Source organism: Coffea eugenioides, chromosome 5, assembly GCF_003713205.1.
Source record: "Coffea eugenioides isolate CCC68of chromosome 5, Ceug_1.0, whole genome shotgun sequence".
In the NCBI taxonomy this organism is placed as follows: domain Eukaryota; kingdom Viridiplantae; phylum Streptophyta; class Magnoliopsida; order Gentianales; family Rubiaceae; genus Coffea; species Coffea eugenioides.
The window spans coordinates 42,581,697-42,606,628 of record NC_040039.1 but is presented as its reverse complement, the minus strand read 5'-3'; the positions used below and the strand labels follow the sequence as shown (position 1 = coordinate 42,606,628).

Sequence of the window (24,932 nt, the reverse complement as noted above, 5' to 3'; positions counted from 1 at the left end):
TTCTTCAAATCTACTGGACGTCCGTCATCCATACACCCCAAAATAGCAGCCAAATCTTGCCGTGACAAGGTGATTCGTCTTCCACGCACCCAGGACTCAACTATTTCTCCACTATGGCGCGCCTTACTTTCAATGTTGGCGTAAAACTCGCACACCAAGTCTGGGTAGTAATGGTTTGGAAGGGTGAGAATCGGAGCCCATCCTAGCTGAGCAAAAGCCTCTGAGATGTTGTACATCATCTCAACTGGTGGACTGACGTGCATCTCAAACAAAAACTCCAAATTAGCACGCGCCTCATGCCACTCCTGATTCCTGCGAGTGTTGAACCTAGCACTGTCAAATACCGATTTTTCCGCTCCACGGGAGGTGCCCTCACCAGGTCGACGGTTAATTGGCGGAGGAGAAGGTGAATTCTCCTCTTCAGTCACCTCCATCTCTTCATTAACCTCCCTCTCCTCACTGCTAGAGGACGAGGTTATCACACGTCTTCCCCTTGGCATAGTACCTATTAGAAAATATTGCAATTAACCACATGTAATTGGACACAATTAAAAATTTAGCCATGAATATCCTAAAATGATCCAAATAATCTCCAATTTATTCCTTCAAGTGATAACACGTTCAATAACTAATATATAAGACCAAATAAGCAGAACCAAAATTTATGCCCAAAAATTACTCAAAATCACCAATTGAAACAAGATATGCAATAATTATAACCCAATCGGTGAAATTAGCAACAATTATGATTATAACTATTGAGAATTTCAATAATAATATGCTTTTAGCTATAATCATGTTTAGGCAAAAATTAAACTAATTAACTCACCAAATCAACCAAATTACTCACTATACACAATGCACATGCTTAAACATCATCAACTAACCATTTTTAACCATAATTTAACATCACCAATGGCTCAAAAACATCCTAGTTCCTTTTTCCAATTTCATCTAAATATAGCAATTGTGAATTTTAAAGTACTTGAAAACCAATAAATTGCTACATTTAAACATTTAAACATGCTTAAACAATCATAATAATCATGAATAAAATAAAAAATAGCCATGAATCTCATCAAATTTTCGAAATTAAAAGATGTCAGATAGCTCAGGATAAAAAATATGAACTTCTAAAATCAAAAGATTTGATGAAGAAACTTACCTCAATCACGTAGAAGGATGTTTGGTGATGCTAAAAATGCAAAAAGCCCTATGAAACAACCTCCAATTGACCTCCAATTGAAGAAATTAGAGTTTAAGAACCCTAACCTTCAATCCCTCAAAAACCTGATTTTAGGTGTTTTTCTTGGATTTTAATCGGTTAAAAAGGTTGTATGAAGCTCAAAAGGTGTTGGGGTGATGATTTTTAGCAAGATTATGGAGTATAAATGAAAATTTGTGAGTTGGGTAGAAGGAAGAGGGAAAAACGCGGCTGGAAAAATTGGAGAAGTGAAGAAGAAAGGCTGAAATCGCGTTTCTGAAGGATATATTCAGACACATAAAACGCGACTACAAACGCGCCTTAAACTCGCGTTTTTGAAGTCGCGTTTCCTGCACAAATCTTGCAGGAATGAAAACGCGACTGTGTTGGAAAACGCGACTTTGAGTCGCGTTTCCGAAGTCGCGTTTTTGAGTCTTGATCCAGGCTTGAAAACGCGTCTTCCATTAAAACGCGACTTAGGTCGCGTTTTTAAGGCGCGTTTTCTTTTCTGCAGGTGCAGAATTGAAAACGCGGTTCTGAGAAACGCGACTTGTTGTCGCGTTTTTTTGGAAAACGCGTTTTCTGCTTCGATTTTTAGCAGAATTTCAACTTTTAAAAAATTACAAAATGTACCCCAATGACTCAAAATGCATCATAGATCATTTGTTTGCCAATTTTAATGGCTGGAACAAATGTAAAACATTAAAAACATGCATTTTACCCCTTTATAATGAATCAAAAACACCTTTAACGCAAATCGAGGGGTTGAGTTGTTTGATCAAAGTTCGCCTTTTTTGTACTCAATTGGTCATCCTTGCCTTCAATTGCCAACCCTACATTACAAAAACAACAATTTAGCTAAAACATTGATTCAAACCACAAAATCACACCAAGTTAACAAATATAACCTAAATATTGGGTTGCCTCCCAATTAGCGCTTTTGTTTATAGTCGTTGGCTCGACTGAAAAAGTTGAATCACTTTAGAGCATTAGAGAGCGATTTTCTCCCCATGGGTCGAAACTCCCGAACCAATCCACCATGTGGTGAACCATGCATTGATCTTCATAGTCCAATTTCCTCAAATGCCAAGGAGGAATATTAGACTTGTCATAGAGAGGCTCAACTTCACCTTGGAGTGGATTTTGCTTGTCTTTTCTGAATTGGCTCAACTTTTCACCATTTTCTTCATGGAATGGAGAATTTATTAAGCCAACTTCCATCCTTATCTTCTCCTCCTTTGTTCCTACACCATGAAAGTTAGTACCAAGGACATTTATAAATTTAACTTCTTCGGTCCTTTCTTGGTTAACCTTTTCATCATATGGCATATTAGACACAAGAGCAGTAGGCTCTATACTCCCTTCTTTATTATCCAAATTGAATTCCAATTCCTCACCATTAACCCGTAATATAAGCTTACCTTTTTCTACATCAATTATAGTTCGTGCAGTGGCTAAAAACGGTCGTCCTAGAATAATTGGCATTCTCACATCTTCTTCAATATCTAAGACAACAAAATCCACAGGTATTATAGATTGTCTTACCTTTATGAGTACATTTTCCAAAATACCCATGGGATGTGTGATTGACCGATCCGCCAATTGCAATGTAATATTGGTAGCTTTTAGCTCTTGAAGTCCCAATCTCCGGGCAACCGATAACGGCATAAGTGACACACTTGCACCTAAATCACATAAAGCATTAGAAAAATGCAATTGACCAATAGTGCAAGGAATAGAAAAACTTCCCGGATCTTTCAATTTAGGAGGGAGTTTATTCTTAATCAATGCACTACACTCTTCCGTTAATGCTATCATCTCATTATCTACAATTTTCCTCTTCTTTGACATGATGTCTTTCAAGAAACGTGCATAAGAGGGAATCTGTGTTATAGCATCAATGAAAGGAATGTTAATGTGCAATTGTTTAAACATTTTGAAGAACTTTTCAAACTCCCGATCCTGTCCATCTTTCTTCAACCTGTGAGGAAAAGGTATCACATTAGAATTTAATTTGGGATGAAGTGCATCAATATCAATGATAACATGATCATTTTGACTTTCTTGCTCCCCTTCAATTGCTTGCTTCTTGTCTTTTTCACCACCTGAATTTTCAAAATCGAATCCCTCAACCGTTTTACCGCTTCTAAGAATGATTGCATTGACATGCTCTCTTGGATTCACTTCGGTTTTACTTGGTAATTCACCAGGGTTTCTATTGTTGATCACATTGGCAATTTGACCAATTTGAACCTCCACATTCCTGTACATTGTAGTGAGTTGATCCAGTCTCCCTTCTACTCGTTCAAATCTGTCCGAAGTCACCTTAGCAAGTTTTTCCACCGCGATCTCCCAACTTGGTTTAGTTTCAGCCTGTGGTTGCCTTGGTTGAAATCCCGGCGGATTGGTTGGCCTTTGTTGATTGCCTTGATCTTTCCATCCAAAGTTTGGATGATTTCTCCACCCCGGATTGTAAGTATTCGAGTAGGGATTATTTGGAGCATTTCGGTTGTAATTATTGACAAATTGTACCTGCTCAGAATCAACACACTCATTAATATCATGTTCACCTCCACAGAAAGAGCAACAAGCTACGTGAGCATTAGATGAACTTGGGCTAACTCCACCTTGTCTACTCAATAACTTCATCACGTTATTCATTTGGGCACTCAACATATTGAGAGTGTCCATTTCGATCATACCTGCGTGACGTCTCGTATTACCTCTTTCATTGGCCCATTGGTAGTTATTTGCGGCCATTTCTTCTATCAAATTCTGAGCTTCTTGGGGTGATTTACCCATTAAAGCTCCACCTGCGGCTGCATCAATAATAGTTTTAGTGGAGAAAGATAAACCATTATAAAAGGTTTGTATGATTAACCATTCCGGCAGTCCATGATGTGGACATTTCCGAAGCAAATCTCTAAACCTTTCCCATGCCTCATATAATGATTCTCCCTCCAATTGACTAAAACTAGTGATATCCATTCTAAGCTTAGCAGTCTTTCCTGGTGGAAAATACTTATTTAAGAATGCTCTTGATAAATCATCCCATCCGGTGAAAGTATTAGGAGCATGAGAGTGTAGCCAAAGTTTGGCCTTATCTCTCAATGAAAATGGGAACAATCTTAGCCTTATAGCATCATCACTAACTCCATTCATTTTAATTGTATCACAAATTTCCAAGAATGTAGCTAAGTGTGTATTAGGATCTTCTACTGCATTACCTCCAAATTGAGATTGTTGAACCATTTGGATAAGTGATGGTTTAATCTCAAAGTTGTTAGCATTTACCGTAGGCCTTACTATGCTTGTTTGAGATCCTTGTGTTCCCGGTAGAGCAAAATCTCGTAGAACTCGCCTATTTGCTTCATTTTCAGCCATTTCTTCTTCAAATGGTAGTTCTATCAAAATTTCCTCTATCGGTTGCCAAATCTCTTGTTCCTCTTGCTGTTGTGTGTGCCTCCTTTGTCTACGTAGTGTCCTCTCAATTTCTGGATCGAAAGGTGCGACTTCTCGAGACTCCCGGTGCATACACTACAAACAGAAATAAGGGATATTATGCAACTTCAATGGTAAAAAAAAACTGATTATAATATAAGATTAAATATAATCTAAAAAAAATAAAGCTGTCTAAATTAATAAAGATGATTAGGCTCTAATATTGCCGCTCCCCGGCAACGGCGCCAAAAACTTGACGGGTTTTTACTTTAAGTGCAAGTTTAATTCCGAATTTACACCCGTTGGACTGCAAGTATACAGGTCGCAATTGTAGTACGAGATGTGTATCGAGTCGATCCCACGAGGAGCAATTTAAAACAATTATTAGATACTAATTTACTCTATTATTTAGACTCACAATTAATTTGAGCAGAAACTTCAGATTTTAATTCAACTACAAAAATTCTTAAATAGATAAATGCAATTTCACAATAGGAGTAGAATTCACTAAATATTAAGATCTAGGGATGTAGATTCCACTTATGACACAAAAGATCTAAAATGAATTAATTCAACACTTGTTACTGCTCTTGTTTAACCAAGGATTCATTTCCAGAAATACCAAAATCACATTCTCATGATAATAATGGGTTAAAACAGATTAGTTTGTCCTAATCTCTTGGTAAATACTAAATCTGTTCTTATTCACACATGAAATGCAGATTTCATCCACTTGAATGTATTTCTATTCTCATGAATATACAACTCAAGTTCTACTTATGTCATTCCATTATTTTTACCATTTCTCAATGAGTAAAAACAACTATAAACCTGCTATTGGTGATCAAGCAACAACAAGTAATCCAACATACACAAGTAGATAAGTTAATACAAGACATAACAGGCATGAATAACAATCACTTCATATCATTTGGCCATAAGCTTCATCTATTCCCTAGATAAAGAAAATTAGCTACTCATGAATGATAAAACACTCATAACTTCATTAATGTAAATCATCATGAATTACAAATACAAACAGAGTAAAGAAAGTCTTAGCCAAGATATGGTAAAGCCTTCCAAAAATCTCCTTTGTCTTGAACTTAGATGATTACAAGATGAAATCCCAATTGGCCCTTGCAAGTCCTAGGTAGAGAGAATATGTTTTTCTGTAAGAAGCTAAGCTACGAATGGATCCCAGACCTCTCCCCATATTTCTGTATAAAAGGTGGTAGAAATTCCCTTCCTCTCACTTCATAATTTCCTCCACTCAGATTTTGTAAAAAGAAGTCAAAGATATGATGTTTCCTTTTGTCCACACTCATTTGGTCTTCTCTTTTATTGCAGAAGCATGTGCACCGAATTCCCTTGCATCTTATAGCTGGAAAGTGGTATGAACACAAGAGAATTGACTGAGTCAAATTGCAGAATTTCGGCTATAAAACGCGCCTACACAAAACGCGGCATAACTCGCGTTTTGTCTACTCGCGTTTTCACTCTGGCCTTATTTCAACTGCAATTTTCTCCATGATGCAGGCTGAACTAGCTTTTATGCAAAACACAAAAGTTGTAGCCCTTTGAGTTAGCTTTCCAATGCTTCAAGAATCATCCAAATCGGAGCTTTGTAGCCTGAGATATGATTGAAATACTGTCACCTGTTCAAACCTCTGTTTTAACTTCCGACCACAGAATGCAGCTTCTGTATTCCAACGTTTTGCCCATGAAAATGGCAGAAATGGATTTCGATGTCTTCATACGAATTGTAGGTCTCTTTCTTAGCTTTAAAATGGTATAAAGATCACCTCAATCCGATAAGTGTAGCTCCAGATATGGTCAAAATACTGAAGAGTGTCAAAACTGACTTGTATTGCATTTCCTCACTTGAACGTTTTTCACTTCATTCTTCTTGTTGCCACTTGAATTCATCACAAAATCTCTATTTTTTACCTCATTTGACATCCTTTGGTGATTGAATCATCATTCCTGCATAAAAATGAGGTTTTTACCATTAAAATCAATAGAAATGCAATATTATCCACTTTTACCAAAAATATATAATTTTACCAAAAACCTCTTTATTTTATTTATAAAACTAAATAATCAACTCAAAATTAACTAATAAAATGCACTTAAAAATACGTAAAATAAACTCTTATCATCCATTTTGGTGGCTGATGTTTTGATGGCGGCTATCTTACTCCAAGTCTTCAAGCTAAAGTGGTTACTCTCAGTTACTCTCTCGGCATAAGCTACTCAAAGTTCAAACTCCATCTGGGTTCTTCAATTTTCATTAAAATTCTTCTTTTTTGTCTTATTTTTTGTTTTAATTCAGTAACTGGGTTTGTTTTGTTTTGTAGGTATTGGCTTTAAGAAACTCTTTATTAACAAAATCCTGGACTATGAGGATGAATTCTTAGCTACTTGTATTTGGATTTCATTAGCTGCTATTGTTGCTGTACTCGGATCACTTGCATCGTCGGAAGCCGAAATGTCCACGTTTCCACCTGTCGGGAAGAAATTGATGCTTTTTGCTGAAAGATCTCCCTGGAAAACATGAGGATCTAGATTTTTCGAGACCACAGGAACTGGTTGGAAGGGACCGGAACTCTGCAGAAGAGTTTGGTTGAAGGAGAGATGAAGAGGAGGGGACTGTTGGCGTTGAAATGGAGGGGTAGCTTTGAGAACCTAAATGGAAAAGACGGCGAGAAAGGTTAAAGAGGAAGAGATTGTGAGAGGAAACACTAGAAATCTAGCGGGCTTCATCGAAAGGCTTCTCTGTTTCTTCATTGTAGTGGTGTATGTTTACTCATCGAAAGACTTCTCTGTTTCTCCATTGTAGTGTAATTGTTTCGTTTTCTTTTGGTACTCCTTAAATTCAGTTACATTATTTTTAGTTACTTTATTTTTAGCAGAATGGAGCAGAATTTTGTCTACTCGACAATTCATAAATTTTGAAATAAGTTCTTTTTTTTATCGGTTGTTCTCATTACTTTTGATTGGTCATTTTTTAATGCTGGATATGTTTCTGTTGTAAAAAATCCTTCATTTTTTAGTCTCAAGCAAGCTTCTGGCTTTTCTGTTTTTAGTAGAGCATGTTTACTGTGTTCTGAGTTGGACAAATATTGTGTAGGTTGTGTTGTCGTATTTTAGGTCCAAATTGTATCATCTATGCAATAGAGAAAGGGAAGCTGCACTTCAAGTGAGCTTATGGGGTGAGAGTGAGGAAAGATTTGACAACATAGACTAATTTGATGGATGTGAAAATTTCTCAACTTCTAGGAATAGTTCTGGTGAAAAGCATCTACTACTAGGAGACACGTCATGAATTTAATAGTTTTCTACTGAAAATGGCACCAAAAGGCATGCTTGGTAAGGAGTGGGAACTTTTTTCTTTTGGATGGAGTTGTAATTATTCTTTGGACTGTCTTCCATAAACTATGACAATGATATGAATTTAGTTTCCTCTAATTGACATGTTTTTTCTTTGCAGGATTGTCTTTTGCTTATCAGCTTTTGTATCTACTAGATGCTACTGGGTTCTTCTCTTTAGGATTACACATTCTTGGGATTCATGTTTGTTGAGCTACAGCGCAAAAGCTGGTACTTATTCTAGGTATGTGTTATGTGGACTAATCTATTAGATCTACTATCATCCATGTGCTCTAAAGAAGATACGTAAACCAACAGTTCATTGACTTATCAGATTGCATAAATGCTTGTAATATTTGCCTCAGAGAAAGTTTTGCTTGAACGGTATCAACGCTTGCCATTAAGAATTATCAAAATGCAACTATCATGATGAGTGTGATATGAACTTGAGCTGTGGCTTGCTCAGCTAGATATTCTTTGCAGAACTGCCTCCAATTTTATAGTCTGATTAGGAAGTGAAATGCATTGTGATGTATGAATCTCAGTGGTCAGGACAAAGTGCTGAGTTGTTAAGAAAACAACTTTTATCATATCAATTCTTGACAATAACAAGTTTCAAAATCAGCAAGACTAACAGCTTTTAAATGAAATGTTTTGACAACACTGATTAGAAGAAAAAGAAGCAAAACATGTTTACTTCCCTTAGTTTGATACCTTATGCTGTCTAAATATGTACATGGTTCTTCTGTTTGGTGAACCTATTAATGTAGAAATCATCAAAGATCATCAGTAATATGTCAGGGGCTTGACTTTCAGGGATTGTTTGTCTATTCTTTTCTTCTGAAAGTGTTTGTCTGTTCTTTTCTTTTTTAGCTGATGTATCATGAATAAAAACTTTGATGAACCTTTTTTGCTAGGTAAAATTACTAAACTTTTGCTTATTGAACCAACCGTCCATGAATTTGTGAAGTTGGGCTTACTTATCTGTCTAAGGTGAAATTAAATGTGCATTATAGCTCATTGTTTGCATTGCTGTGGATTTTGGTGCTTGGATAACATTGAATTGAATTGTCCTTGTTACTTTTCGCCTTTTCATCAGCATCTACCTAATATCTCATTTTCTTGCAGCTCCCTTCTTCTTGTAGAGACGAAATATCTAGCTTGCGTCAAAGAAGTGGCCACAGGAAGTGTTATCTTCTTTGTCTGGGGTAAGTTTCAATAGCATTTTATCATTAAGCTGTTGACTGGCTATACTTCATGTTTAAGATTGTCCCATCTGCGGAGTCCCATTTCCTGATTCTGTTGGACACATGAATAAGCTAAACTCACTCAACTTATTATTCCAGCAAACATTACAGATCTCTATATTCTTATTACTACTTTTATTTACACTGCATAGAACTTGTTTAATATTTTTGTATGTAGGTGCTCTCATGTTAGAAAACTGACTTATTATACTTTCCACAGTGTTCTTCTGGTAGCTAGACTTATTCAAAATATGTGAACCAAAGTAAAAATATGTGAGTTTACCTAAGCACTATTATTCTTTGGTTATATCCCAATCGGAAGATGAAAATTAGAATATGGTGCTCAAATAATACTGTGGAAATTATGATAATATGTAGGAAAAGATACGCATATTCATAGATATGTTTGATTGCAATTACCAAACGCCACCTAAATGGTTCTGAACCCTGGGTTTTTAAAAGTCCTCTGCCACTTTCATGGTGGCACAGAGGATGTTGAATAGGTTTGTACTTGCATTCGACTTTATAGTGGCGAATAATGTCAAGAAGGATGAAGTATGTCTTCATTACTTTTAAATTGTGCAAAGGGCTTCTATGTGCTTGTTAGCCTGGGATTTAAGTTGATCTTTTAACTTACAAAGAAGTAATTGCTTTTTCCAGTTTTTATCTTTCCAAATACAAATACAAATACAAATTGGTAATCTTTTTATTTATTTCACTCACTACCTTAATATTTTTTTTCAAATGCCTATGATGTTCGGTTCCTACACTTGTAGATCCTTTCAAAATTTGCAGATCCAAAGCTACTTAAAAAGAAAGCACCTGTTATGACTATCACACTGGTATAACTATTTGCCTCCACTTTAAATTACAGTAACAGCTAGAGTATTGTATGTTTCATTTGTTTGCCTCCACTTGGAAAGATAGTCCTTTTGTCATTTGGATTCTAAAGGGCTAAAGCATCCAAGTATATATGGCTCATACTGATGTAGAAATTCTGTACAAAAACCTAAAATTAGAGCTTGGATTTTAGGAACATGCGACTTGATCCCAATGATGGGACTATTTTAATCATGATCTATTTGTACTTGGTTGCTAAATTTTAGTGTCTTGTTCTATTGCTTGATTCTGGCAATCAAACACATTGGTAAAGATCATTAGGTTCATAGAAATCAAACAATTTTGGACATTGTTTACAAATCTCTTTCTTTTTTATGTTCTAGATTTTGGCTCCTCTTCCAATTGGATTTGCAGTTTTCTTGGTTCAATTGGCCAGCATCCCTATTACGGGCACTGGCATCGACCCTGCAAGAAGTCTTGGTGTAGCCATCATCTTCAATAGAGACCTTGGATGGAATGATCATGTATCTAAGCCTATAATGATTGTGTCTTCACTTTCCCAGTATCTATTCATATTCTTAGCTAAATAACTATTTTATCTCTCGTTTTCAGTGGGTCTAGGTTAGACCCTTCATTGGAGCTGCTCTTGCTGCAGTGTCTCATTAGATAGTGATCAAGGCCATTCCTTATAAGAGCCAGGCTTAAAAAGGATCAAATTTCTAGCCTTTTAGTGATCCTCATCTTGTTATCTATACATTTATTAAATGGACAAAGATATCATCTATCAATTTTTATTCTTTTGTTGTTCCCTGCTTTCTCTGTTCTGTCAAATGTTTGTATAAATAATCAGTGTATGCTGTACTGAAGCTTGTTCCAATTTCCAGCCTTTGAATGAAGGATTCTTCTTTTATCAATTCGAATATAATTACAATTATACCACACTCTAATATAATGTATGCTTTGCATACTCCATTTTCATCTGCCAATGATTAGTGTAATTAAACTTATAATTTCAACTTTTTTTTACATTCAATTGGGTATGCTAAGCACTATTACCAACGCATATTTGACAGGGCATATTGTCTTTAATTACCTACGCGCATCGCGCGTTTTATACCTCCTAGTTCTATGTAATAACAATAGGCTTTCCCGTTTCGGTTGCTTACAGATGCTAACCTATTATGTTCTCACCTGCTTTTCATCATATAAGTGAATATCATGTGTTGTCTCTCTTTGACACTCAATTTTTTAGTGTGATAAATGTTTTTTTCCTTTTGATTGTTGCTAATGTGGGTAAATTATTTGAAGATATTAGTTTGTCCCTATTGTTTTCCCTTAATACTATAAGTAGAATGCATTGAGACTAAAAAAAAAAAAAGAAATAAGTCTAGCTAGTTGCTATACCACAAAAAAAATATAATAACGGTAAAAATTTTTTTGAATTGGTGATTAGGAGCACCTTATTTAGTAACTTATATTGGGCTATCAAATTAATATATTTATTAATTTTTTGGATCCAATAATTCAAGGTAAAGACTAAAACGAAATTCGACACAAAATATTTATTTTGAGAAATAGTTGCATGAGGAATACAGAGAAGTATAGACTTTTTAGTTCCTGTCCATCTACCCCATTTGCCATTTCTAATAATGCCCAATGCCATCTCTACTCTTTCAACTTTGGACGTAAAGAGAAATTAACTGTGCAATGGTAACTATTGCAGGAAGAAGACTTTGCATTTGGCAATACATTCGGAGAATATTCTTTTCCGTCTTACCACCTCTAATTATTTGTTCCGTACTCCAATAACGTACGTGAAAGACCATGGATGGCTAGATATAAAAGGTCACAAATAAAATCCTAGTAAATTTCTAGCTGCTTTCTGACAAAAAAAGTAAGTGGTTTTTGACGAGTGAGTTGGCAAGAGGGTTGTACCTGAACTTTCTGTTGCTATCCAATGTATTATTGAGTACTTTAACCAAATGTAAAAAATAATTCTATCGAGGGTTATTAGGATTTGGGAATTGCAACACTAGATATTTCACTAAAATTTTAAGAATGGGGGCAAAAAACTTGCCCCTTGTATAGACTTTTGACCATCAAATAATTTTTCATCACAAATTAATCACTAAATTAATTAATCAATACATCCATGGTTATTTTTTCGATTATTGCACTTAATCTACAAAATTATCAAAACACATGTTAAAATGCAAGGGTATATTTATCCATTATGAGTAGTTTTTGTCAAAATTATTTTGTAGATTAAGAACCGTAATCGATGAAATGGCCATGAGTGTGGTCATTAGTTAGTTTAGTAATTAATTTATGACGAAAAATTGTTTGATGGTCAAAAATCAATATGAATAATAGTTTAATAGTTATTGAGATTTTTTGTCCTAAGAATGGTGATGAATTTAGCAATAACACAATATAGAAGACAGTTCTATTTTGTGAACCCAATTTACTTTTGGCTCTACAAATTTGAGAACTGCACAGATTTATGGTTTCACCAACCTTACAAATGCTGTCATACTCGTCCTGATTTGAAAGTTAGAATAATTGCTCAATTAACTTTTTTGAAGATTCAGCGCATAGTCTCCAACTCTCCACGTGTCTCACATTGCCTGCATAACATGGTCCTATCAAAACAGCAATTCCTCTGTTATTCAGTGAGATTAATTTTCTGTTTAGTCCATTAAACGGCCAACACTTGTTGATCTGCAAAACCAGATGCAACCTGCGGCCATCTCTCTGAGTTTCTTGTTACTTGTAGTACTGGAGACTAGTAACTTCCAATCATGTGTAGCAAGAGACACCATCAGTTCTAACAGTTTATTGCCAGGTGATGGCACAACTATTATATCCGCTGGGAAAGGATTTGAACTGGGCTTCTTCGATCCTGAAGATAACATTAATACTGGAAGATACGTAGGCATATGGTATTACAACTTGAGTCCACGAACAGTTGTATGGATTGCCAACAGAGATGCACCGTTACCATATGTACCTGGAAACTTTTTCATAGGTGAAGATGGCAATCTCAAGTTGGTGGATAAGATGGGAACTTCATATTTCAATACTACGCTTGAAAGATCTAGCCCTGTTAACAGGACCCTGAAGCTGCTGGATTCAGGGAATTTGGTACTGATTGATGGGAGCTCAGGAAATATCCTATGGCAAAGCTTTGCCGAACCAACTGATAGTTTTCTTCCTGGCATGAAGATGGATGGAGGTTTGAAGTTGGTTTCCTGGATGGATATTGGCAATCCTGCAACTGGGAACTTCACATTTGAGCAAGATCAAGAAAATAGGCTGCACAAGATCATGAAGGGAAAAATAGAACCGCACTGGAAAAGTGATCAATCAGGTTCTGATGAACTGCCTTACTTTGTGGCCTTCTTCTTATCGAATTTTAGCCGTAGTGTTGAACAGGCTACTTATATATCTTCCAGTGCATATTCTTCAAATAATCCTGGTTCAGCAAATACTAGCTTAAACTATTCGCAAGCACTAGATTCTTATGCAAATACTAGGTTGTTGATGAATCCCTCTGGAGAGATACAGTTTTACCGTCGGGAACAGGATGGATGGTCATTGATGTGGAAGGAGCCCCATGATGCGTGTAGTGTCTATAACCCTTGTGGTAATTATGGTAGCTGTAATCTCAAAAGTGGGGGTTTGAATTGTGATTTTCTGCCAGGATTCAAGCCCGTCTTTCCTGATGCTTGGAAAACTGGAGATTTTAGTGGCGGTTGTGAAAGGGAGTTGCATATATGCAATAACACCTCCAAACCAGACACATTCTTCAATTTGAAGTTGATGAAAGTGAAGAAACCGGACATCCTATATGCTGCGGACAGCGAGGATACGTGCAGACAGGAGTACTGTCTCAGCGATTGTGCATGCCAGGCATACTATTATGCTGGATTTGACAATCGAAGTCGAAATAATGGTGGTGGATCTAGTTGCTTGATTTGGACTTCTGAACTTACTAATTTACAGGAGTATGTTGATGGTGGCCACGATCTCTCAATTCGTGTACCAGTTTCTGGTATAGGTAACCCTTTCCTTGACATAATTCTTTAAAATATTGCATCAACATACGATCTATTGGAGGTAAAGTTTTTTGCATTACTTTGTTCTGTTTAGCAGTTAATTTCGCTTTTGCAGAAAATCTGGCTAATACAAACCAGTCAGAAGGGACAAGCTCAAAACGTGAAAATCCATCAATATCAGTGACTCTTGTCACTGTGATTATTGTTACCACAGTGATTGCTGTAGTTTTACTTGCTGGCACCTTAACCTGCTCCTTTTACAGGAGGATCATAGCAAAAAGAAAAGGTGTCAATGTGGCAAACGACCCTAATTACGCAACCATTTTTTGCACTCTGGTTCAAACATTTTCCAAGGTAGATATAAATCTAACTTGTGCTTAACTTTTGTCCCCTGTCAGAGACTGAAAAAAGCATTCCAGGGAATCCCATGCCTTACTTGGACGACAGTGAAAGACAAGCTGCAGAATTGGTTGATGAGGATGATAAATTCATCGATGTACCCTATTTCAGTCTGGAAAGCATACTAGCTGCTACAAATAACTTCTCAGACACAAATAAACTTGGAAGAGGAGGATTTGGCCCAGTTTACAAGGTAACTATGTTGGATAAATGGCTACAACAATGTTAACACTATCTGCTTGAGTCGTGCGTAGCACTGTCCTAAGAAACTATTTCGTGAAATTGAAATATTTTCCCAGGATTAAACAAGCCTTCTTCTATTTATTGCGAACAAGAGAGACAAACTTTCTTCTTGTTGCAAACTAGAAGGACCAGAACTAGCAAATTAAAACCAGCAGATATATATAAATATATATAAAAGAAGATGAGAACAGAATTATCAGGAAGATATCAACTAACAAAAATAAAAGAGAGAGAGAGAGAGAGAGAGAGCAGCTATCAAAAGATATCAGCTGAAGCTGCTGGGGTAATTTTCTGAGGAGGGAATGGATCCTTGACGTGCGCGGAGTATACATATACAATTAAGCTCATCCTAATCAAGTTTTACATTTATAAACTCCTAAATACCCCACACGCGATTTATCGCAAGTATACGAATCGTGAGCGAGTATAGGGTATTAAGGGTCGATCCCACAAGGAAGATTGCAATTACCGGTACTACTAAAGCTTCTCTATTATTTAGACTATCAATGAATTATAACAAATTAAACCTACTGAAATTATACAAAATAACAAATGAAAGCTCCTTGGGTTGTGGTATCCCTAACTACTCATGCAAGTGCTATATTTGGATCATTAATTACTACATTTAGGCTAATTATGGTGTAATTTCCTTATGCATTTGAATCCTACTTTCGTAGTGAATCAACTATACTCATAACTAATCCATACCTATTTTCATGGTTATGAAATTAGCTACAAGTTCATTTCTTCAATGAAATTACATGAAATGAATCACTAAAAACCACATAAGTGCACCTCTACTTTCGTGAGTGTACTCCCTATGTTTAGCACTTCTTGAACTAGTGTTAAATCTCAATTTTCATTGCAGAAACAACACCTTAGATAATCACAATTAATGGTACCAGATTAATCATGATTTCAAGAGCTAAAGTGCTAAATAACTTGCTCAAATCATAGCAGTCAAATAACCAAATAATAAACACTAACAATTATAGAAAGTTCAACCAAACCCAAGGTATAAACTTTAGAAACACATATGAACACAAAATCCAGAACTTGTATATTAACTAAACTTGGAATCAAATACAAAAGATAAAGAGTTTGGAAGGAATACAACCCTTGTCACATGAGCTTTCTTCCTTGCCTTCTTCATCCTTCATCTTCATCCTAATCTAGATAATAAACAAGAATGGAAAAGCTACACTACTCTATACTAAGCTAAACTAACACTAGGGAGATGAAAGAGCTACATTTCTGCAACTTCCAGCTTCTCCCGTATGTCTCTCTCTATTTTCTGCTATGAACTCCCCATCTCCTTTTTTGCAATGCATTTGGCTATTTAATGATGAAAGGTGGTCAAGAAATGAGGATTACATCTCCCTTTTACAGCTGGGAATGTTTCTCACATGTCTAGCATCCAATGTGAGTTGGTGGAGGTGAAATTGATTTTTTACGCGTACAGAGCAGCCTTTTCTGACCAGTGATCCGAGCTGCTACAGTACCTCGGATCCGTATGGATCCGAGCTCGGATCCACTAACCCAGAAACAACCGAGGGTTCGGATGAATAGTGGATCCGAGTGTGGATCACTTGCTCTGTTTTTGGCCCAACTTCAACCAATCTTTTCTTGATGTTAGAGGCTGAACCAGCTCATGTCGAAAACACGAAAGTTGTAGCCTTTTGAGTTATCTTTCTAATGCATCAAGAATCACCTCATTTGGATCTGTGTAGGCTGAGATATGACTGAAATACCCTTGCCTGCTCATTGCCCTGTTCCAGCTTCGACCAGTAGAAATTTGCTATTGTAATTCGGCATTTTGACCTGGAAAACCTTCAAACTGGATTTAGATGTCTTCACCAAAGTTGTAGATCTATCTCTTATCTTCAAATTGGTTCAAGAATCATCTTAATCCGATCATTGTAGCTCAAGTTATAGCCGAAATACGAAAATGTGTCAAAACTGTCAAAATACACAAAATCCAAGTAAAAAGTGATAAAAACCTCATTTAATCACTTAAAAGCATTTTTCACCAATTATAGCCAAAATGATTCATATTCTACCAATAATATAACTAAAGTGACTAAAAATAATATAAAATATCATACAATTATTACGTAAATTAGTCACTTATCAATCCTATTTATAGACTTCAGAGTGAGGTGCAACCCTTCTCACTTCCGATGTGGGACAAAAGACTGCAACCCTTCTCACTTCTCAATGTGGGACAGAGAAAATAATACTTCTCATTTTTTCGATGTGGGACAAAGAATATTTTTGAAATACTATATATTTTACAACAATCTCCCACCTATTTCAAAAAAATTCTTTGGATAAAGGAAGAATTTTAAAAGTACTCTGCTGGATTTGGTTGAAATGTAATTAGATTGGTGTCTTTTGGACTATGAACCAAACATAGATTGATAAAATATGATCTACAGAATTATTGGTGAAATATAAATTTCTATGAACCAATAACTCTTGATATGTGACAGAGATTTTATCAATCACATTACAACCCATAATTTGCTGTTAACGCGATTTTGCGCTTTTTGGCCGTGCGCCTGCCTGGTTATTCATGAGAGCTCTAAAGATTTGACCAATGAATCTTATAGGAGCGGCCCCACTCCACTCTCATATAGGTGAATTCATCAAGTGTGTATTGCTTTAACTACACCTCCCTAATGGGATATGAATTCATTAAGAGTTTTAACTCATCCTCACATTTACTCAAAGCACTTATCTCTGGAGGGACTTAAATTGAAGTGCTTTACCATCAATATTGACTTGTTATTACCCATATGAACCTACTTCATGGGATCACCAATCACATAGGTTGGGTTACTGTCTCTATTGACAACTTGTTGGTCGAAGTCCCATTTCTTTTGTAGTTTGAAGAATCAATTTTCTTCCTACGGGTTTAGTCAGAGGATCGGCCAAATTCAACTCTGACTTTACATAATCAATGGAAATAATTCCATCTCTAAGCAGCTGCTTTACGACATCATGTCTCAAGCTCATGTGTCGACTTTTACAATTATACGATTTATTTTTAGCTATGGCAATCGCTGCTTGACAGTCACAATGTATGGACACAGGAGGCAACAAATCCTTAGTTGAAGGAATGTTAGCTAAGAAATTTCTCAACCACTCGGCCTCAGTCCCTGTCAGTTCCAGAGCTACAAACTCTGACTCCATTGTTGATCTAGCAATGATTGTCTGTCTAGCAGATTTCCATGCTATTGCACCACCACCAAGGGTGAACACATAACCACTAGTGGATTTCGTATCATTTGAATCAGAGATCCAATTAGCATCACTATAACCTTCTAATACAGTGGGAAATCCACTATACAGGATACCAAAATTCATGGTACCTCTCAAATATTTCATTAGTCTGACTAATGCAAACCAGTGCTCACGGTTGGGATTATGAGTATATCTACTCAGTCGACATACAGCATAAGCTATATCAGGTCTAGTAAAATTCATCAGATGCATCAGACTCCCAATAATCTGAGCATATTTAGACTGAGCAATTGGGTCACCATTATTTTTCTTTAATTGAGTGTTAGCATCATAAGGAGTACTCACAGGTGTCACATCATAATTTTCAAACTTCCTAAGAAGTCTCTCTGTATAATGTTCTTGTGACAACATTATACCATCACATTTTCTTATGATTTTAACACCCAATATTATTTTGGCTTCACCCAAATCTTTCATATCAAAATTAGAAGACAAAAAATATTTAGTACTATTTACAATATCTAGACTAGTACCAAATATAAGCATGTCATCCACATATAAACTGATTATCACATATTGATCATTTATAATTTTGACATATACACATTTATCCACTTCTACAGATGAAAATCCATCTTTCATCAATACTTGATCAAATTTCTCATGCCACTGTTTAGGAGCTTGTTTTAGGCCATAAAGAGATTTAATTAGTTTACAAACCTTATTTTCTTATCCAGATACAATACATCCCTCAGGTTGAAACATATAAATTTCTTCTTCTAAATCACCATTTAAAAAGGCTGTTTTGACATCCATTTGATGAATAACAAGTTTATGGATAGAAGCTAAAGCAAATAAAACTCGAATAGACGCAATTCTAGTTACTGGTGCAAATGTATCAAAATAATCAATATTTTATTTTTGAGAAAATCCTTTTGCTACTAAACGAGCTTTGTACTTTTCTATAGAGCCATCAGAGTTATATTTTCTTTTAAAAATCCATTTGCAACCAATAGGTTTTGCACCAGGAGGTAAGTCTACCAAAATCCAAGTTTTATTTGACAAGATAGAATCAATTTCAGATTTAATTGCTTCTTTCCAAAATTTACACTCAGGAGAAGAAATAGCATCGGAGTATGTTAAAGGATCATTATCAACAAGAAATGTTTGGAATTCATTTGCAAATGAAAATTCTTTTCTTGGCCTTTTGCTCCTTCTTAATTCCTCAATTGGAATAATTTCCTTATTTATTTCAACAGGTGCATGAGAAATTTTACTAGACAGTGGAAAAATATGTTCAAAAAATTCAGCATTCTTTGTCTCAATAATTGTATTACAATCAAGTATATCACTTCTTAACACAAGAAATCTATATGCAGCACTATGTTCAGCATATCCAATAAACATACAATCAGAAGTTTTAGAACCTATTTTCCTTTTCTTAGGTTCAGGCAACAAGACTTTAGCAAGACACCCCCAAACTTTTAAATATTTCAAATTTGGTTTATAATTTTTCCATAACTCATAAGGTGTTTTGCCAGTCTTTTTATGTGGGATTCTATTTTGTAAGTGACATGCAGATAATATAGCTTCTCCCCATAAATTATCTGGAGCATGAGAACTAATTAACATAGAGTTCATCATTTCTTTTAACGTTCTATTTTTCCTTTCAGCTACTCCATTAGATTCTGGAGAATAAGGTGGAGTTATTTCATGTATTATGCCTTCCTGTTCACAAAGGTTATCTAAAGTTAAATATTCTCCACCCCTATCTGATCTAATTCTTTTTATCCTTTTATTAAGTTGATTTTCTACTTCAGACTTATAGGATAAAAAGGCATTATAAGTATCATCTTTATTTCTAAGTAAATAAACTTTGGTATATCTAGAATAGTCATCTATAAATGTGACATAATACCTTTTCCCACCTCTAGTCATTGTTTGTTTTAAATCACCTAAATCAGTATCAATTAAATTTAATAATTCAGTTTCTCTATGGACAGTTATACAACTTTTCTTTGTTATTTTAGCTTCCGCACATGTTTCACATTTGTCCATATTATCATTAATACCAGAAATTAGACCACATGATTGCATTTTCTTTATATAACCAATATTAACATGTCCCAATCTAGCATGCCATAAAGAAATGGAATCAACAATATAAGCAGAAGAAGATGCATTTTCATTGATCACATTGGAAATATTAAGTACAAAAAGTCCCTGATTACAATAGCCTTTCCCAATAAACACATTATTTCTTGTCATTATAATTTTATCAGATTCGAATGACACTTTCACCCCAACTTTTCCAAGCAAAGCCACAGAAACAAGATTTGCCCGAATATTTGGAACATGCAGCACATCATTAAGAGCCAAAGTATTTCCTGAAGTGAGTTTCAATAGTACTTTGCCCTTACCCAGAACTTTAGCAGTTCGTGAGTCTGCAAGGTAGACTACTTTTTCATCATCCCCTATTGAAGTATAGGAGGAAAACGCTTCTCGCTTTGCACATATGTGCCGAGTAGCCCCAGAGTCTACCACCCATTCTTTAACATTAGCTGCAATGTTCACTTGAGAGATGACTGCAGCAATTATTTCATCTCCTTTGGTTAAATTAACCTTAGGAGGATTACCATTTGCTTTGTCACCTTTATTGTATCTATACAGGGCAGCATAATGTTCTGATTTTCTACAATAATGGCAATTGCCTTTCTTTTTCTTAAAGTTGGGAATATTAGGCTTGTAATTGAAATTTTTTGGTCTATTATACTGGGACTTATTGGCTTGCATATAGCTACAATACACGTCAAATAATTCATTTAAGAGTGTTTGTAAAATAGTATGTCTACATACCTTATTGGCATATTGTCACGATTCTTGTATTTTGACATCTGTGGTTGAAGCAGGTTGGGACTCCGTTAGTGCATAGACCACTCCATGGATGTCGAGTCGTGAGTGTACTCGTTCTTGCCACCTTTTGAAATTTTCATTGGCAAAGACTTCAACTTTGGCGATATCTGGAAAAGGCTTGGCGAATGGTAGTGCAACTGCAACGGCCGCGGATGAAGGTTGTGGAGTGTTAACACTGTCAGATGCCGTAGTTTCTTAGATTGTTGGATAAATGGCTACAACAATGTTAACACTATCTGCTTGAGTCGTGCGTAGCACTGTCCTAAGAAACTATTTCGTGAAATTGAAATATTTTCCCAGGATTAAACAAGCCTTCTTCTATTTATTGCGAACAAGAGAGACAAACTTTCTTCTTGTTGCAAACTAGAAGGACCAGAACTAGCAAATTAAAACCAGCAGATATATATAAATATATATAAAAGAAGATGAGAACAGAATTATCAGGAAGATATCAACTAACAAAAATAAAAGAGAGAGAGAGAGAGAGAGAGAGCAGCTATCAAAAGATATCAGCTGAAGCTGCTGGGGTAATTTTCTGAGGAGGGAATGGATCCTATTTATAGATTTTAGAGTGAGGTGCAACCCTTCTCACTTCCGATGTGGGACAAAAGACTGCAACTCTTCTCACTTCTCAATGTGGGACAGAGAATGGAATACTTCTCATTTTTCGATGTGGGACAAAGAATATTTTTGAAATACTATATATTTTACAACAAACTATACATCTTGTGCGTGTTATCACTCCAATTTCTACTAGCCTGTGCTCCATCAAACACTAGCTTCAATTGGTAACTCTTGCAGGGAATCTTCCCTGAAGAAAAAGAAATTGCAGTAAAGAGGTTGTCAAGCCACTCTGGTCAAGGCATGGAGGAATTTCGACATCGGAACCTAGTTAGACTCTTGGGCTACTGCATCAAGGGACCTGAAAAAATTCTTCTGTATGAATACATGCCAAATAAAAGCTTAGACACCTTTATATTTGGTTAGTGTTCGAAGCTTTTGTTTGACTTCGTTTCCATTTAGTTCAAGTCGACTACGTAACTTCCTTCCTTTTGGAGTCATCAAGTCCAACCAAATGTAATTTTAGATACCGCCCTTTTATTGCTAGACTATCCCCTAAATTGTTTTACCACTTTGTAAAGATGAAGGACGCTGCATCTTATTGGACTGGAACATGAGATTCAACATCATTCTGGGAATAGCACGGGGACTTCTTTATCTTCACCAGGATTCAAGGTTGAGGATAATTCACAGAGATTTGAAAACAAGCAACATTCTATTAGATGAAGAGATGAATCCCAAAATTTCAGATTTTGGCTTGGCAAGAATAGTTCAAGGCAAAGAAACAGAAGCAAATACAATAAAAGTAGTTGGAACCTAGTAAGTTCATTTCGTTTCTCAGCCTGTCTCATGAAATTTATTGTTAGGTTATTGCTGTTCTCATGATTGCTCGTGATGCAGTGGCTATATGTCTCCAGAGTATGCAATCGAAGGTTTATTCTCAGTGAAGTCAGATGTATTTAGTTTTGGAGTAATTATACTTGAGATTCTTAGTGGTAAGAGAAACACTTCTGGATTTTATCGGTCTGAAGAAGTCTTGAGTCTTTTAGGCTATGTGAGTGTATGCATTTCTCAAATCTTGCATCTCTACTGAGATTTTGAAAGTTTTGGTTTGACATGAGGTGCTTATTTTAAAACTCTTTCAGGCTTGGAGATTGTGGCAAGAAAGGAAAGCATTGGATTTAGTTGACAAGAGGTTGCTGGAATCATGCAATGGAACAGAAGTCATGAAGAGCATAAACATTGGTCTCTTATGTGTACAAGATGATCCCAGTGATCGTCCCACCATGTCTAATGTTCTTATTATGCTCAGTAGCGAAACAACTACTCTTCCAAGTCCGAATCAACCAGCTTTTGTAGGAAGAAGACGCACTTCTAGTACATCTGCATCTTTGTCTAGTAAGGCAGAAACAATCTCCATCAACGAGATGACCATCTCTGCAGAAGACGGCCGATGAAGGCGTTGATTGTTTCATTGTATAGTCCAGCAAATGAAGTTGTACTATCTCGAAGGCATTCGCTGGCTTTGCTATCTTGAGTCCGATAGCGGAACTCCAAGCTCGTTTGTATAGATAACTACGGTATGAAAAAAGAATGTAAGGGATAGATTACTACGTGTATAGTGTTTTCAATGCCTGGTATAGAATCCACAATAGTTTGTTCTATAGTTATTTTTTGTAAAAAGTGAGTTACATTATGAAAAAGACATCTTGTGAAATTGGACAAAAACTGACATATTTTTGTTAAAAGTTAGTTACATCATGAAGAAATTGAGTTACATCTTATGAAATTGGATAAAAATCAGTACAAATGATTGACCTGACATATTTTATGGTAGATTTTGAAGAGAGAGAGTGAGAGAAGAAAAAAAAGTTAGGAAAGAAAACTGCTAATCTTAATCCATGGGATTGACTAATTTTAGATTGATGTATTTGTAAATGATATTAGGTTTTTGTGTAGAGCATTCTGGCATTGTACATTCTTCTTTATTAAAAGAGAAGTCAACTTGTGTGATCATGGGTCTGGCAAAATTTGCCATCAACCTTATTAACTAAACTAAGTGGAAGGATAGTTTTTTTACGTGCAAAACTAGATGTCAGGATAGTTTCCTTGTGTGGCTTCTCGAAGCTGCACATAGTGATTCCTAGTAGTTGCCAGTTAGTTTGTGTATGATTCTGTATTTATCAAGGTTACGGTATGATGGTGGTTCAGTCCCCGTTAGATTCCTTCGCCCCCTAGGAGTAGGAGTAGGCTAGACATGTGTCCTTACGATAAAAAAAAAAAAGGTTACGGAATATATAAAAGGATAACTTTTGACCCCAAAAGAAAAAAAAAGTGAGATTTCTACATCTATCACTTTAAGATTGTAAAACACCCAACAGCACTTTTTACTCCGCAGACAACCTTAAATTAAAATTAGTTAGTTTAAACCCTAGATCTTAAAATTTAATTCTCTTTATTAGGACTTCCATCTTCGGAAGTCAAGACAGAAACTTCCTTAGCGATTCTGGTTGACCAATAAAAGCTACAAAACTTAGTCTTTGGTTCATAGTTGGGAAGAAAGTGCAAGATGCTGTGTTGATTCTCCAATCATCAACTCAGCAACACATTGCAATTAAGCTTCCGTATTTCATTCATAGTTTGCATGAACAAATCAGATAGTAATTTACTGCCAAGTTTGTCAATAGCATCAAGAATGGAAAAGCCATCAGCAGGACTGAAACATGCAGTTTCGAGGAGCCACTAATTTTCAATTACAACCTCCGTAATACCCTATAATTTTCAATGACCGTTGGATTATGTAGGAAAACCACTAATGTCAAGCAAAATTTCATCAAAGACCTAAATCATTAATCAACTTTGTTTTCTCTGAAGTTATTAGATAGACTCGTATCTAAATTTTGTGAGACAGGATCCTGAAATTATGATATGGCATTTGTGTACTTGACCACGACCATTCTGATACCTGCACGAGGTCAGGTGGAATCGGCAAAGACGGGGAGCTTCTATTCGGACAATCTTCACGTTGGACCAAGGTAAACTCTTCTAGAACAGGGAAGATGGACAAACTGAAGGCGTCTAGGATTACTCTCATTAACAAATTTGGCTGATTCGATGAATAAATTTTTCAAGTTCTTGAATGAAGTAACCTGAGAAACTTTCGGAGTGCAAGCCATCATAATCGTTACTTCCTGTAATGATCTGCACTGCAAAAAATAACTCGGGAGATCAAAGCGCGGTCTTTTCGATCGTAATGTAGATAAAGGCTCTTGACATCATGATCCAGTGCAGTAGAAATCCATGCAACTATATGATTTGGATCATACTTTTGAGACAATATGAGCCCAAAATTCTGAGATATTGTATTTCCACAGTGATTAAGTACTTTTGTAACGAAACTACTAAATCTCT

At 35.9% G+C, this 24,932-nt stretch overlaps 2 protein-coding genes and 1 non-coding gene across 3 annotated transcripts; all 3 read left to right on the top strand.

The window, feature by feature from the left end:
- Positions 1-4,094: 4,094 nt before the first annotated feature.
- LOC113772736 lies at positions 4,095-4,201 on the top strand. Its single transcript, XR_003468691.1, has one exon. It is a non-coding gene; the product is annotated as a small nucleolar RNA R71 (small nucleolar RNA).
- An 8,563-nt stretch (positions 4,202-12,764) lies between these two features.
- LOC113771718 (G-type lectin S-receptor-like serine/threonine-protein kinase At4g03230) lies at positions 12,765-14,540 on the top strand. Its single transcript, XM_027316286.1, has 2 exons — positions 12,765-14,161; positions 14,275-14,540. The coding sequence occupies exons 1-2, from the start codon at positions 12,835-12,837 to the stop codon at positions 14,538-14,540; spliced, it is 1,593 nt and encodes a 530-aa protein (XP_027172087.1). The 5' UTR covers positions 12,765-12,834.
- Positions 14,297-23,116, top strand: LOC113770283 (G-type lectin S-receptor-like serine/threonine-protein kinase At4g03230). Its single transcript, XM_027314702.1, has 6 exons — positions 14,297-14,445; positions 14,558-14,751; positions 21,762-21,942; positions 22,103-22,340; positions 22,422-22,575; positions 22,667-23,116. Exons 2-6 carry the CDS (start codon positions 14,587-14,589, stop codon positions 22,976-22,978), a joined length of 1,050 nt encoding a protein of 349 aa, XP_027170503.1. The 5' UTR covers positions 14,297-14,445; positions 14,558-14,586; the 3' UTR covers positions 22,979-23,116.
- The last annotated feature ends 1,816 nt before the right edge of the window (positions 23,117-24,932 follow it).

What these genes read in the sequence shown, in the direction of transcription:
- LOC113771718 (XM_027316286.1), top strand. Translation starts at nt 12,835, where the DNA reads ATGCAACCTGCGGCCATCTCTCTGAGTTTCTTGTTACTTGTAGTACTG. An exon ending in TGTACCAGTTTCTGGTATAG is followed by an intron (nt 14,162 to 14,274) that starts GTAACCCTTTCC and finishes TCGCTTTTGCAG; the next exon opens with AAAATCTGGCTAATACAAAC.
- LOC113770283 (XM_027314702.1), top strand. Translation starts at nt 14,587, where the DNA reads ATGCCTTACTTGGACGACAGTGAAAGACAAGCTGCAGAATTGGTTGAT. An exon ending in GATTTGGCCCAGTTTACAAG is followed by an intron (nt 14,752 to 21,761) that starts GTAACTATGTTG and finishes TAACTCTTGCAG; the next exon opens with GGAATCTTCCCTGAAGAAAA. An exon ending in TCTTGAGTCTTTTAGGCTAT is followed by an intron (nt 22,576 to 22,666) that starts GTGAGTGTATGC and finishes AAACTCTTTCAG; the next exon opens with GCTTGGAGATTGTGGCAAGA.